The sequence below is a fragment of the Aulonocara sp. 'chitande type north' Nkhata Bay genome, linkage group LG3 (assembly GCF_057382095.1).
Source record: "Aulonocara sp. 'chitande type north' Nkhata Bay isolate Kocher_YH1m ecotype deep benthic linkage group LG3, A_spYH_male_GT1.1, whole genome shotgun sequence".
Classification (NCBI taxonomy): domain Eukaryota; kingdom Metazoa; phylum Chordata; class Actinopteri; order Cichliformes; family Cichlidae; genus Aulonocara; species Aulonocara sp. 'chitande type north' Nkhata Bay.
The window spans coordinates 63,097,290-63,110,003 of NC_141346.1; the positions used below are offsets into that span (position 1 = coordinate 63,097,290).

General features: G+C 43.6%; 2 protein-coding genes across 2 annotated transcripts in view; one reads left to right on the top strand and one right to left on the bottom strand.

The window, feature by feature from the left end:
* Positions 1-12,714, top strand: part of LOC147336505 (uncharacterized) — a 462,456-nt gene that overhangs the window by 366,131 nt on the left and 83,611 nt on the right. The gene's annotated exons all lie outside the window — the stretch shown is intronic.
* On the bottom strand, positions 7,803-12,266 carry LOC147336519 (protein NLRC3-like). The gene is made up of 2 exons (XM_086265255.1): positions 11,177-12,266; positions 7,803-7,983 (listed from the first exon to the last, which is right to left on the bottom strand). The coding sequence occupies exons 1-2, from the start codon at positions 12,193-12,195 to the stop codon at positions 7,803-7,805; spliced, it is 1,200 nt and encodes a 399-aa protein (XP_086121381.1). The 5' UTR covers positions 12,196-12,266.

Below are 12,714 nucleotides of genomic sequence, written 5' to 3' on the forward strand. Positions count from 1 at the left end.
AGGGTCAAATTCAAGCACTTTGTGAGCACGTTTAATGTCCATTTTCAACATTTTCCAGCACATTACCATAAAAAGGATGCATATTTCACTTCACCTGAGTAAGACCACATTAATGGTAAATGGCCTGCATTTGTATAGCGCTTTTCTAGTCCCTAAGGACCCCAAAGCGCTTCACACTACATTCAGTCATTCACCCATTCACACACACACATTCACACACTGGCGAGGGCAAGCTACGTTGTAGCCACAGCTGCCCTGGGGTGCACTGACAGAGGCGAGGCTGCCGGACACTGGCGCCACCGGGCCCTCTGACCACCACCAGTAGGAAAACACGGGGTTAGTATCTTGCCCAAGGATATTTGGCATGCAGCCAGGAGGCAGCCTGGGATCGAACCACCGACCTTCTGATTAGTGGCTGACCTGCTCTGCCACCTGAGCTACAGCCACCCCTTCTCATCAGATATTGATGCTTCTTTCTTATGTGACACAAAAAACAGGAGGAGACAGATCTTTGCTTGTGTTGTTTTTTAAGTTCATTCATTCAAAACTAACTGTAAGACGCTTAACTACATTGCAGTCTGTGTTATTGTTGTAGACCTAATTATCACCTTTAAAGTGTTTGTATGGGCAGAAATCTGTGCCATCAGAAACTGAATTTGAATAAGTTCAATTTGAATTTGAATTGCTCAGATTGAATCTGAATTGTAACTTGAATAAATGCTTTTGAAAACTGAATTTGAATTAGTCTAATTTGAAATTGAATTTATGGTTTGAAAATGATCATCACTAAATTGAAATTGAATTTTATATTTTGAAAATGAATTGATTTGCTTTGAAACTGCATTTTATCCTTTAAAAATTCAGCTCTCGAATAATTTCAGTTTCACTTCTCACCATTCAATTTCAGTTCCAAAATTCAGTTTTTTGGAACTTACATCCGGTTCCGGTTCAAGCGCAGATTAATAGAACTACGTTTTACTAGCGGACCGAAAGTGTTACTGACGGGAATCTACAGCGTCTTGAGCTGAATTAAGACTTCAGAAGTCATTCGTCATGTCGAATGACCAGCGGATGAACTCTCAGGTTGGTAATAAATGCATTACATGTATAAGAACAAGCGTCATGTTAACAAAAGATAGCCGTACAGTAACTGTTATGCTTATTGTAGCAGTTAGCTAAAAACGCAAATTTAGCGTAGTTTGCCCTGAATTCAGCTTTGACAAACAAATATGATCGACTGTTTCTAGTAGAATTCCAAAGTTGTCATCTTGGACCCTCTCAGAGTACCCCCTCTGTATGCTTGCAGAGACCCCTACAGTAGGGAAACATCCAAAACGGTGTCCAAACCTTTGTATTTTAGCTTTATTTATGTCTTACACAGCATCCCAACTCTTTAGCTAACTTAATAACACAGCTCCACCTCCTGCAGTTCTCCCTCTGAACCACTAGATGTCTCTGTTATCTAAATGAAGACGTGCAGCACAGCAACCACAGCAGCGCTCAGATCACACGTGTCCTGTTATTATGTATAAAAGCATGAAACAGGTGAGACAGGTGGGATCAATATTAATGTTGTGGAAATATATGAAAAAGAAACAAAAGAGTGAAAACATTTCGTGTTTCTAGAAAGATCTTTCAGCTCATAGCTGCTCACAGACTGTATTTACAAGTGACAAACTGCAACTCTACAGTACATCTACAGTATATATCAAATATATTCTGTATTCAAATCTATTGAGTGATGTTTGAAAGTCTTTCCAGGTGAGTTTGATCCAGGAGGGTCTGAAGCCAGAGTCAGACAGAGACTGTGCAGAGACTGTAGAAGGACAGAGCAGCAGCAGAGCAGTCCAGATACACTGATGATCCTCTGTCAGATCCAGAGGGACACACAGGGATGATGCTGGACTCTACATTGTGTCTGACAGTGGAGCTGTTCTCAGAGCAGTTCACTCTGCAGCACTGACAGTCATCTGCACTTCTTCTCATTCCTCTGTCAGTCACTGCTGGATGAAGCTCTCCTCTCCACCTCCCAGTAACATGGCCCAGTCAGAGCGTCTCTACACACAAGCTGCTGCTGCTTCAACCTCTCTGGATCATCAGGACACAGCTCCTCCTCTCTCAGCACACACACCGTCCTGTTTACCATCACCACCTCCACCTGCAGAGAGAAGAAGGAAGAGCAGAGGAGATAAACGAGTGTTTCCAGAGACTCTTCATCAGCTGTCAGTCAGTGATGCAGCACATCCAGTATAAAGAGCAGCAGGGACTTCAGTGCTGGGACTGTACTAGGACTCATTGTTGCTGCACTTTTTCTAATCTTTGGATTTTTATTGAAGTTGATGAAGATGTTTTTCCCTCCTAGTTTGAGTTTGGACTTTCATTCATTAGAAGAACCTTGGTGTGTCCACTCTGAGCTCTGTAGGAACCCCAACAACAAGCCCAACAATCCAGATGGACGGTTCCAGCTGTTAACTGGAGGAATTCCATCCAAACATCTGCTCTCACTAAATTCTTCCTCACCTACAGACTGTGTTCTTCACTGCTTTAAACTTGGAAATGAATGCAGTCATTGGTCTGCATGCTGCTTTGTTGAGAGAGCTGATTGGCTGTTGACAGCGTTTGATCAGAGCGTGTCAGCTGTTACTATGGTGACCATAAAGGTGAGAAACAGGAAGTGTTTGTGTCCAATCCTGAAGCCTGTCACCATTCTCCTCTCACAGCTTCACTGAGAAGCTGCAGCTTCACAGGAAACACTGGATCTTTGTTTCATACTGACTGTGTTTAGTACAATACTGCTGACAGCACCACCCACTCACTCCATCACTCTACTGACCTCAGAGACTCCAGTCTGTAGTCTGGACTCTGCTGAAGATCAGACAGCTGCTTCACTCCTGAATCCTGCAGGTTGTTGTTGCAGTTCAGGTCCAGCTCTTTCAGATGGGAGGGGTTGGACTTCAGTGCTGCTGCCAGATAATCACAGCTGATCTTTGACAAACCACAGTTGATCAATCTGCATAAAGAATGAAAGATGTAAGTTTATTAGACAAAGTGTGAGCTTGAAATCATTCAGTGTTTCATCATCTGTTCAGAGCTGAAGAAGGTTCAGAATGTAGAAGTTTAGAAAATGGAAACTCCAAACAGCTGAAGCCAACAGGAAGCAGCTTCAAACAGGAAACTGTGCAGAGTTTTAGACTATATGTCCTGATGCAGCCAGTTGGATTTTGGAGATTTGAATCTCTGTTCTGTGACTAAGTCCTTGAATCATTTCTTCCAGTTGGTCCAACAAGACAGACTAAGTATTGGACATGTGTTGTGGCTCCATTAGGGGAGCTTCTAAATGTGATGTGATGGCCCCTCTGGGTCTGTCAGGTCACAGGACTGAAGAGAGCTCAAACTGGGCACACAGTTGTTCCAGTCTGGACCAAAGACTCTATACTGGGACTGAGGGACTGCTTTGACTGCACCCACTGGGACTTTTTAAAGGCTCATGTTCTCACTTAGATCATCAATTTCTACTTACATTTCTTTCTGGGAAAAATGGGGATTACTTTGAAAACAGGAGGTATTTTCCCCAATAAGCAGCCCTGGATTAGTAAATCACTCCAACATGTTCTCAGGCAGAAGAAGCTGTCTTGTTATGAGCGAGAGAACAAAAAGATTGAGGCACAGAAACTTGTTGAAAGAGAGATAAAGCAGCTAAAATCAGGTGTAAAAGTAAAGCAGAGGATGAGCTGAATAAAGGACACTCAAGGCTGGCTTGGAAAGGAATGAAGTCCATGGTGGGGATGCAGAACAAGGAGCAAAGATGAATGTGATGCTGAATCAGCAGAAGACTTGGACTCATTTGATTCCAGCTTTAATATCATTGATTTCAATGAAGAGCTTTGTGATTGTAGCAAAGGGCTGGTAGCTCTGAGAGTCCCACTGATGAGGTGTTTGTGTGGAAATCTCTTAGTGGGACAAAAGAGAGAAAAAGCCCTGGTCCTGATGCTGTGGGAGGGAAATGATTGAAGTGTGCTGTGAGGAACTGACTGGGAGATTTTCACACATTTTCCAGTCCTCCTTGGAACAACAGGAAGTTCTCAGCATATGGAAACAAAGGTTAAGTGTCCTATGGCACTCAGTGATGATGGTGCTGCGGCCCCACCACCTCCACCTCTTTGTAAAGGAACTAACTGTCATCTGAAGCTTCAAATGGAACTAAGACTTCCTCCACTAGGTGGCAGTGTCTGATGAGAAAGTGTTAGTGGAGCTGGCCTGGAGTCAGAAACAGGAAGATGCAGGATTTGGGCTGAAATGGGGAAAAGTGGTTAGCACTAGTGCCTTAAAGCAAGAAGGTTGTAGGTTGAAGCTTGTTGGCCTTTCTGTGGAGGTTGGATGTTCTCCCACAGTCCAATGAAATGCTGCTTAGGTTCAATGGTGCTTCTAAATTGGCTGTAGGTGTGGATGTGAGAGAGTGCTTCTCTGTCTCTCTCTGTTGGCCCTGTGATGGACTGCTCACCTGTGCAGGTGGACCACGCCTCTTGCCCTATGACAGCTAGGGCACAGGCTGCAGCCCTGTGAGCCTAAGCTGAATAAACAGTTAGCAAAAATGATCCATAGATGGCCTGAAATCCCCCAGTTAGCAGTTTGGTAGATAGCTATGACATGCTAATCCCATCCAGCAGCTGTATTCTACCTGTAAGCTGATCCCTGCTGAGCCAAAGCACTTTTTCATATACAAATTACAACCTTTAATAGAAACCTATTGGTCAGCATCTTATTAGCCTGCTGTTAGCTTCATTCCACAGAAAACTGAGAGAAACTAACAGAGTTGATAAAGAATAAAGAGAAATGTGCTGATTTAAAGCCTTTGAAGTGCTTCAGATGATCTCTGTCCACTTCTGTCCACTCATTCATTCATGTAAGCTTTCTAATGCAGCTTTGATCTTCACAGTCTGCTTCATGAAACTCATTCTAACCCTGAATGTCAGAGTGTTCCTCCTTCTCTTTCCCATCATTCATGCTGGCAGTGGAGGAGATTTGGATGTTGGACTGTGTTTTGGATGATGTGTGTATGTTTGTGTTGGACTGCTGTCTGTAAAGCAAACGCACATTTTGCTTTGGATTTCAGTGTCAGACAGACTTTAAGGTGGAATGAAGAGTTGGAGAGTTTCACAGTGAATTATCCAGTGGAGGATTTTTCTTCTTCTTTGAAGGTTTGAAATGTGAACATTGTTCTGCTGCAGTCAATGGACTAAACCAGAGAAGAAGAAAACAGACTTTACCATGAAGATCCTCAGTGTGGATCATTATAATATCAGCCTGATGTCTGCAGTTTAGTGTCAGCACAACTTTCACATCATATTCATCTCAACACAACTAAAACATGCTGACTGACCTCAGAGTTTCAAGTCCACATCCTGGACTCTCCAGGAAACCACACAGATGCTTCACTCCTGAATCCTGCAGGTTGTTGTTGCAGTTCAGGTCCAGCTCTTTCAGATGGGAGGGGTTGGACTTCAGTGCTGCTGCCAGATAATCACAGCTGATCTTTGACAAACCACAGTCGATCAATCTGTATAAAGAATGAAAGATGTAAGTTTATTAGACAAAGTGTGAGCTTGAAATCATTCAGTGTTTCATCATCTGTTCAGAGCCGAAGAAGGTTCAGAATGTAGAAGTTTAGAAAATGGAAACTCCAAACAGCTGAAGCCAACAGGAAGCAGCTTCAAACAAACACAACAAGAGAAAAAACTCTGAATGTTTCACATTAAAGTCGTACATTTATCATAAAAACAGGACAAAGACTTGAAAAAGTCGTGTTTTTCCTTCCAGGAACCACAAGGCTTCACTTTTAAAGGTGAAGTGTGAAAGAAATGGACATATTTGAAGTCCAACACCTTTTTCCAGTCACATTATTAAAGCAGACAAACTACAAGCTCATTTTCATTCCAACAAGTCATCTTCTGACCTGGACTAACAACACTGGTCTCTATGTGCAGCTGGCTGTGAGACCAGTGCTCAGGGACCGTCTACAAAGTGCAACACTGAAAGAACATCACACACTCATTTGCTTCCATCATCCAACCTGAAGAGGAAACAGAGACGCCTCCCCTTCAACGTAAAAGCTGCTCCTTTTGGACACAGTGTCAAAGAAAGTCTACAGTATAACATAGAAAAGACAGAACAAAGTTTTGGTTGCTTTAAATTGTGCAGAAATGAAACTACACTAAGCTCAATTATGTGACAGACATTTCATCCCATGTCAGTTTGGCCTCATCCTGGGCCGGATTATCCAGCACACACTCTGACCACAGGCCCAGGGGCCACGCACAGCTGGGCTCCATCCAAGAGACAGGAAACAAACCAACACAATAATAAAAAGCACCATGTGATCTTCTTACATCTTCAAGACAAACATAGTAAAAACATGAGCATATTTGTTTCCTGATAAAATGATGTGACAGGTAGAACAGAGTAAAGTGGTGGTGTTACAGCCTTTCTCCCCTCTGCTGCCGAGGCTGTTAGTCTCTCCCAAACTCAGCTACAGGACTTCCAAATGAATGAAAGCAGCAGAAGTGGCTTTACAAATGAAAGAGGAAGAGGAGAAGAAGAGGAGAGGGAGGCCACCCTGACCATCACTCCAGCTGAAAACATCACACTTTGTCAGGGGTAGACATTCGTTCAAACACAAGCAAGAGAAATAAGACACTGCAGACCAAACTCAGAGTGTATAAGAGCGTGCGCACGGGTGAGTGTCTCTGAGGAACACACACACCGAATGCAGGCTTGCTTCCTTTATTTATAGGGCAAAGCAGGTTACATAGTACTTCCTTTTTTAACAGAAGTCGAAGAGGGGTTAGGTATTAGATCAGCTTATCTGATCTTTCACACACTGGGATAAGAATACAGAAGTATATCATGCTTTATCTGACATCACAGACACCCAAGTAAAGAATGCATCATTATATCATGTTTGTCAAACATCTCAGACACTGAGGTAAGGAATGCATCATGTTTTCCTTTAACAATAGACTTGGTTAGGTGATTCTTCAACAATAGGCTTGGTTATGTGAAAATATATGAACACTTGAATATAAGGCACACTTGATTATCAATGTAAGGCATACTTGATTATATTGTATTTCATAAAAATCCTCTTACACACTTCCATTAAAGTTGGTGAGAAAATGTTGAGCAGGATGAGCTGCTGGCTAATCTGGAGGCTGTAGCAGCAGCTCACAGTCACAGTGGATTTCCACTAATGAAAAAGCTCTGGCTGCTTCATTTCTCATCTCATATCAGAGACTTTAAAGCTTCACTGAAGCTGTACTGTGATGCTTCCATATCCCAGTGAGGCCTCCATAATGATTTCAGCTGTTCTGTACACACACTGTGTGCCCTGTATGGCTCAAAGTCTCTGCAGCCTGTTTTTATCTGCTATCATCAGATCTTCATCATCCTCATTCACATCCCTCACACACTCTACAGCCTCATCAGCACTGACTTCATCTTCACTGACTGATGGAGCACAACATGAACCTGTGGAGGCTGAAACACTGTCCTGTCAAACATCTCCCCGTCACCACTCCACTTCTGTCAGCCTTTAAATGAACCCTGCTCAAGTCTGTCACTTCTGTTTGGAGCCAAAAGGAAAAACTTTTGTTCAGTCGTTTGGAAAGACAACATTTCTGAAAGCACTCAAACTTCTTCACATTTGTCTTCAGACACATCCTGAGCATTTAGGAACTAAAGAAAGTTTCAAACATCAATCAAAGACCTGAAATATAGAAAAACTACAACAGCTGCAGTCAGTGAACTCACCTCAGAGTCTCCAGTCGACAGTTTGGACTCTCCAGTCCAGCACACAGAAGCTTCACACCTGAATCCTGCAGCTGGTAGTTTTTACTCATGTCCAGCTGTGTCAGATGGGAGGGGTTGGACTTCAGAGCTGAGGCCACAACTTCACAGTGAGACTCTGAGAGTCCACACTGAGTCAGTCTGTGATGATAGAAAATATAAAATGTGTTATTATAAAAGCAGAAAATCTGCATTATAAACACAGACTGAATGTATATGAAGACAAAACAGAGTGAGGTCATAATCTGATGACTCTGTGATGATAGAAAATATAAAATGTTATTATCAATCAATCAATCAATCAATCAATCAATCAATCAATCAATCAATCAATCAATCAATCAATCAATCAAAGCTTTATTCTTCACATGCAGGTTGCCCTGCAGTGAAATGGGACCCCCCCCCCCCGACCTTACACATATAGCACAGACATTACATGGGGATACAGGTCGGAGATTGGTAGCATTAGAGAAAAAAACATTGAAATGTTCACTACAATGGGGAAAGTACAAGAGGAAAAAAAGAGACCCCTACTCATGCTATGCTTCCATGGTAGGACAGTATTAGAACAGGAAACAAAAAAACTCCTCTGCACAAAAAGCACATAAATGTCCACAGCACAACATTGTGAAGACATGACAAGCCACAGGGTTGGGTGAGGGGTGAGGAGTAATCCGAAGCGAACACAGCAGCCGCCCTGCACAGCGCTACCATTCCAGCGCGGCACACAGACCCGCCGTGTTCCCTCGCAGGAAACAAGCATCGAAGGCATTGGAAAGGCAGGGGGGATGAGTGAGTGCTTATCAGTGTAAGTGTATGTGTATGCGTGTCCATAGTTCAGCTGAGACAGCGTCCTTCGCCCTGCCAGGCTAAGTAAACAGTCTACCAGCCAACCCAGGTGGCCTTGCATGGAATGGGAAGAACAGCCATAACACAGTTGCTATCAGGGAGTGATTGTTTGGCTCCAGCCTTGGGCCTGCAGCTGGCGCCGTGATGGGGGTTCGCAATTTCGATGATTTTGTAAATTTCCATGCGAGCAGCCCAGGAGAATTTTCAGGCTGCTCTTTAACACTCTGACGCTGGCCTCTCAATCTCCCGTTGGAGAGCCGCGAGCCTCCCCATGATGGTATCAAACTTCTGTTCCGTGGTGTTGTCATTCTTTTGATTCTGAGACCTCACAACTGCAGTGATCCGTTCCGCGATGTGCTCCAACTTTCGCTCAAGGGTTTCATTTTGAGCAGGCCTCTCTCTGATGTATCCCCCCATACGCTCAATGGTGTTATTTTGAGCCTTCACAGCAGCTGTAAGCGTCTCCAAGGTGTTAACCATATTACGTTCGTTGTGAGAGGTCGCGCCTCGTCCCATCGCTTCGATTCTAGCGGGCAGCCTTAGGGGGGGATTGAACAGCCGGTTCCGCTCTCTTATTTCTCCGATAAACCAGGGCTAAGCCAACTCCGATCAGCAAGAACCCTGTTATCATGGTTCCGAATAGATAGATATCTTCAGCGTCCTCGATCGACATTCCCGCCAGGCACATGACCCTCCAGTTCTTCCACCCGTCCTTCGTGTATCCGGCAGGGAAAGTCCCTCCAGGGCACTCAGGCTCTCCCGATCCCAGACTTCTCGTTGAGAAAAGGGTGTCAATAGCATTCAGAGACCAGTTGATCAAATCCATAATTCTCTTTTAGGTTTTAGAGAACGACAGTGAGAGACTGTTCCAGGGAAAGTAATGCACACGAGACAAGACAAGGACATAGAGGGTAAGCAGAGAAGATAAGGGTAAGGAGGAGAGGAGAAAAGTACGACCGCCTTTGCTGAGAGCCAAGAAGAAATGCAGAAAATCTGCATTGTAAACAACAGACTGAATGTATATGAAGACAAAACAGAGTGAGGTCATAATCTGATGAATCTGCTCTTCACATCTGTGCTTCAGCTCCTCTTACTGTGTTTGACATGACACAACGATTGAGTCTCTCTCAGACCTGCAGACTTTTAATGAGAATCTTTGTTTGGCTTTAATCTGCAGATGAAGGAGGAAGATGGTGTCACATTTAGGCTTCCATAATGTCCACAGTCTGTCACTGAGATCTGATCCAGAGTCAGAGTGAAGACACACATTTGGACTGTTTCCTGTTTTGACTCCAGAACATTTTGAATGAGTTCAGCTCAGTGAAGAGTTCCAGCTGGAAAGATGATCTCTGTTTGCTACCTGCTGTCAGGTACGACTGTTCACGTCCACACGCAGGAAAAACCTGCTGACTGTTACCAAACGGAGCAGAAATCTCATCACTGGACAATAATGATGAATGAACTCAGAGCTGCTGATATCAGATCTGATTTCAGGGGAACTAAACACAGAAATGATTGGCTCATTTGAGCTTTCTGAGCCATTATCTGCTGGTGTGTCGCTAGTTGGCAGAAAATGATTTGTATTCCTGTTCAGGGCTTCAGTGTTTATGAGTCCAGATCCAGGTGACAGCAAGTCAAAATGATGTTACCTGTCTGTGTCCAGCAGCAGCCTGTATTCACTTTGAATATTGTTATAACCTGACATGGATCAGTTTGTCTTTGATTGGTTTGTAAATGTCACTGTTTCCATTGGACCTGAGTGACGTACAAAGACAGAGAGGGAGAGAAAGGAGAGAGAGGATGGAGACAGCAAAGAGAGAGCAAACACAAACAGGTGAGAGTGGACAGGTGACCAAGGTCAGCAACCAATCAGAGAGCTTCTGTTTGACCCACAGTCACTGATGATGACTGCACATAACCAAGCAGTGTGTTACTCATCTGATGATCATTATTATAAGAGCAGGATCCATATTTGATGGATCCTGCTCTTATAATAATGATCATCAGATGATATTATTGTGTTATTTTGTAGCTGAATACGATGTTTGTGTGATTATCAGTGAAAGAAGCAGTGAGGAGGATGGAGAGAGAGAGAGGACAGAGGGTGAAGTTAGAAACACTAAAAGGATTTTTCATGGATTTCATGGATGATTTGAGTGATTTCCAGCAGGACACTTAAACATGTCAGTGGACGTCCTAAAGAACATATTCACTGATATGAAACGTGTCATTGAACAGGATCAATTTCAGTGGAAACATGGTGGAAACAGCTGTGACTGCATGGATGTGACACACTTCAAATCTGTTCTCCACTCTTGGATTTGGGATCCATGGAGCTGCTGCTGAGTCTGTACAATAAAGGAATGGTGTGGAAGGTTGCAGCGTACGAACACAAACACTTTGTGCTTACAATCTGATTTTATTTTCAACATTAAACTACTAACCTACGCTGATCAATGATGTTAGTGATCACATCTGGACTCACCCAGCCTTTCTGCAGTTCCTCACAGCTGGAATCAGTCTCTGTCGTCCCCGCTCTGATGTGTTGTACTTCTGCAGGTCCAACTCACCGAGAACCTCCTCTGACATCTGCAGCATGAAGGCCAGAGCTGAGCACTGGATCTCAGAGAGTTTCTTCTCTGATCTGTTCTCTGACTTCAGGAACTCTTGGATCTCCTGAAATAATGAGAGGTGGTTCATCTCCATCAGACAGTGGAAGATGTTGATGCTTCTGTCAGGAGAGATTTTATCACTGTTCATCTTCTTCAGGTTGTTGATGACTCTCTGGATGGTTCCTGGACTGATCTCTGTCTGACCCAGCAGACCTACTAAGAGTCTCTGGTTGGACTCCAGACAGAGGCCATGAAGGAAGCGAACAAACAGGTCCAGGTGGCCATTTTTACTCTGGAGGGATTTCTCCATGGCTCTGCTCATAAATACATCAAGTGATTGGAGATCTTTGTTATCAAAAACACTGAAAATCCTCCTGATTAAAGATTCTGATTTTAGAAACATCTTCAGCACCTCTGTCTTCCTGTTGGTGTGACAGTGGAACATGTAGACTGCAGCCAGAAACTCCTGAATGCTCAGATGAACAAAGCAGTAGACTGGTTTCTGGAAGATCACACACTCTCTTTTGAAGATCTCTGTACAAACTCCTGAGTACACCGAGGCCTCTGTCACATCCACACCACACTGCTCCAGGTCTTCTTGGTAGAACATGATGTTTCCTTTCTCCAGATGTTCAAACGCCAGCCTCCCCAGCTTCAGAAGAACTTCCCTGTCAGCCTCCGTCAGCTCCTGTGGACTCGTCTCATGTTCCTCATGGTACTTGTTCTTCTTCCTTTTTGTCTGAACCAGCAGGAAGTGTGAGTACATGTCAGTCAGGGTCTTGGGCAGCTCTCCTCTCTGCTCTGTAGTCAACATGTGCTCCAGAACTGTAGCAGTGATCCAGCAGAAGACTGGGATACTACACATGATGTGGAGGCTCCTGGATGTCTTCATGTGGGAGATGATTCTGCTGGACAGCTCTTCATCACTGAATCTCCTGAACCACAGCTACAACCCAACATTGTTGAGGCCTCATCTGCTCCTTTCCTGACTGTAGAGGTTAAATATGCAACAACCAACAAATAAAAGAATTTGGTTCATTTCAAAGAAACTCACACGGTGACCAAGTAAAGTAACCGTAGTAAAGGAAACAACATCCCGTTGATGGTGGGATTATTTGAAAGATTTGCTTTAGTCACGTCACCAAATGCAGTTGAACCACCCGTGGATCCATGTTTGACCATTCTACCACTCTGAGCTCTGCTTTTTAATTATTTTATTATTATCATCATTCATTTATTCATTCTTTGGAGGGGGGCTATTTCCTAATGCCGCCCTAATAAGCTGATGTTCAAGGGGAAATATAACAGAAACTCTTTCAGTGTTATTCATTAATAAATTAACAGATAAACTGTGAAGAAGAAAAAAACTGAGATTTAAAGGAGAGAGTGAGAAACTTGATCATCCATCCTC